Raw genomic sequence first — 227 nt, forward strand, 5'->3', positions numbered from 1 at the left:
TATGTACATTTACTACACATTCATACATTTGAAATTCTAATGTTAAATCAGTTAACTCATTAGCTCCCTGTAACCTTAAATCTAACTTCACAAACTAATACATACAAACCTGACAACACATATAAGGAAAAAAAATGTGATTAATTTACTTACCTGTGGAAGACTTTTTCTTAGAACTGGCAATGTCACTTTCATTATCCTTGACCTCATTGTCTGTCTCTTCTGAT

General features: G+C 30.8%; 1 protein-coding gene across 1 annotated transcript in view; it reads right to left on the minus strand.

The window, feature by feature from the left end:
• The window catches only part of LOC119592427 (ubiquitin carboxyl-terminal hydrolase 16-like), a 48003-nt gene that overhangs the window by 10496 nt on the left and 37280 nt on the right, over positions 1–227 (minus strand). The window contains exon 18 of the mRNA XM_037941250.1: positions 154–222. Coding sequence (XP_037797178.1) covers positions 154–222 — 69 coding nt within the window. The remainder of the gene's footprint in view (positions 1–153; positions 223–227) is intronic.

Source organism: Penaeus monodon, chromosome 30 (genome assembly GCF_015228065.2).
Source record: "Penaeus monodon isolate SGIC_2016 chromosome 30, NSTDA_Pmon_1, whole genome shotgun sequence".
Lineage (NCBI taxonomy): Eukaryota > Metazoa > Arthropoda > Malacostraca > Decapoda > Penaeidae > Penaeus > Penaeus monodon.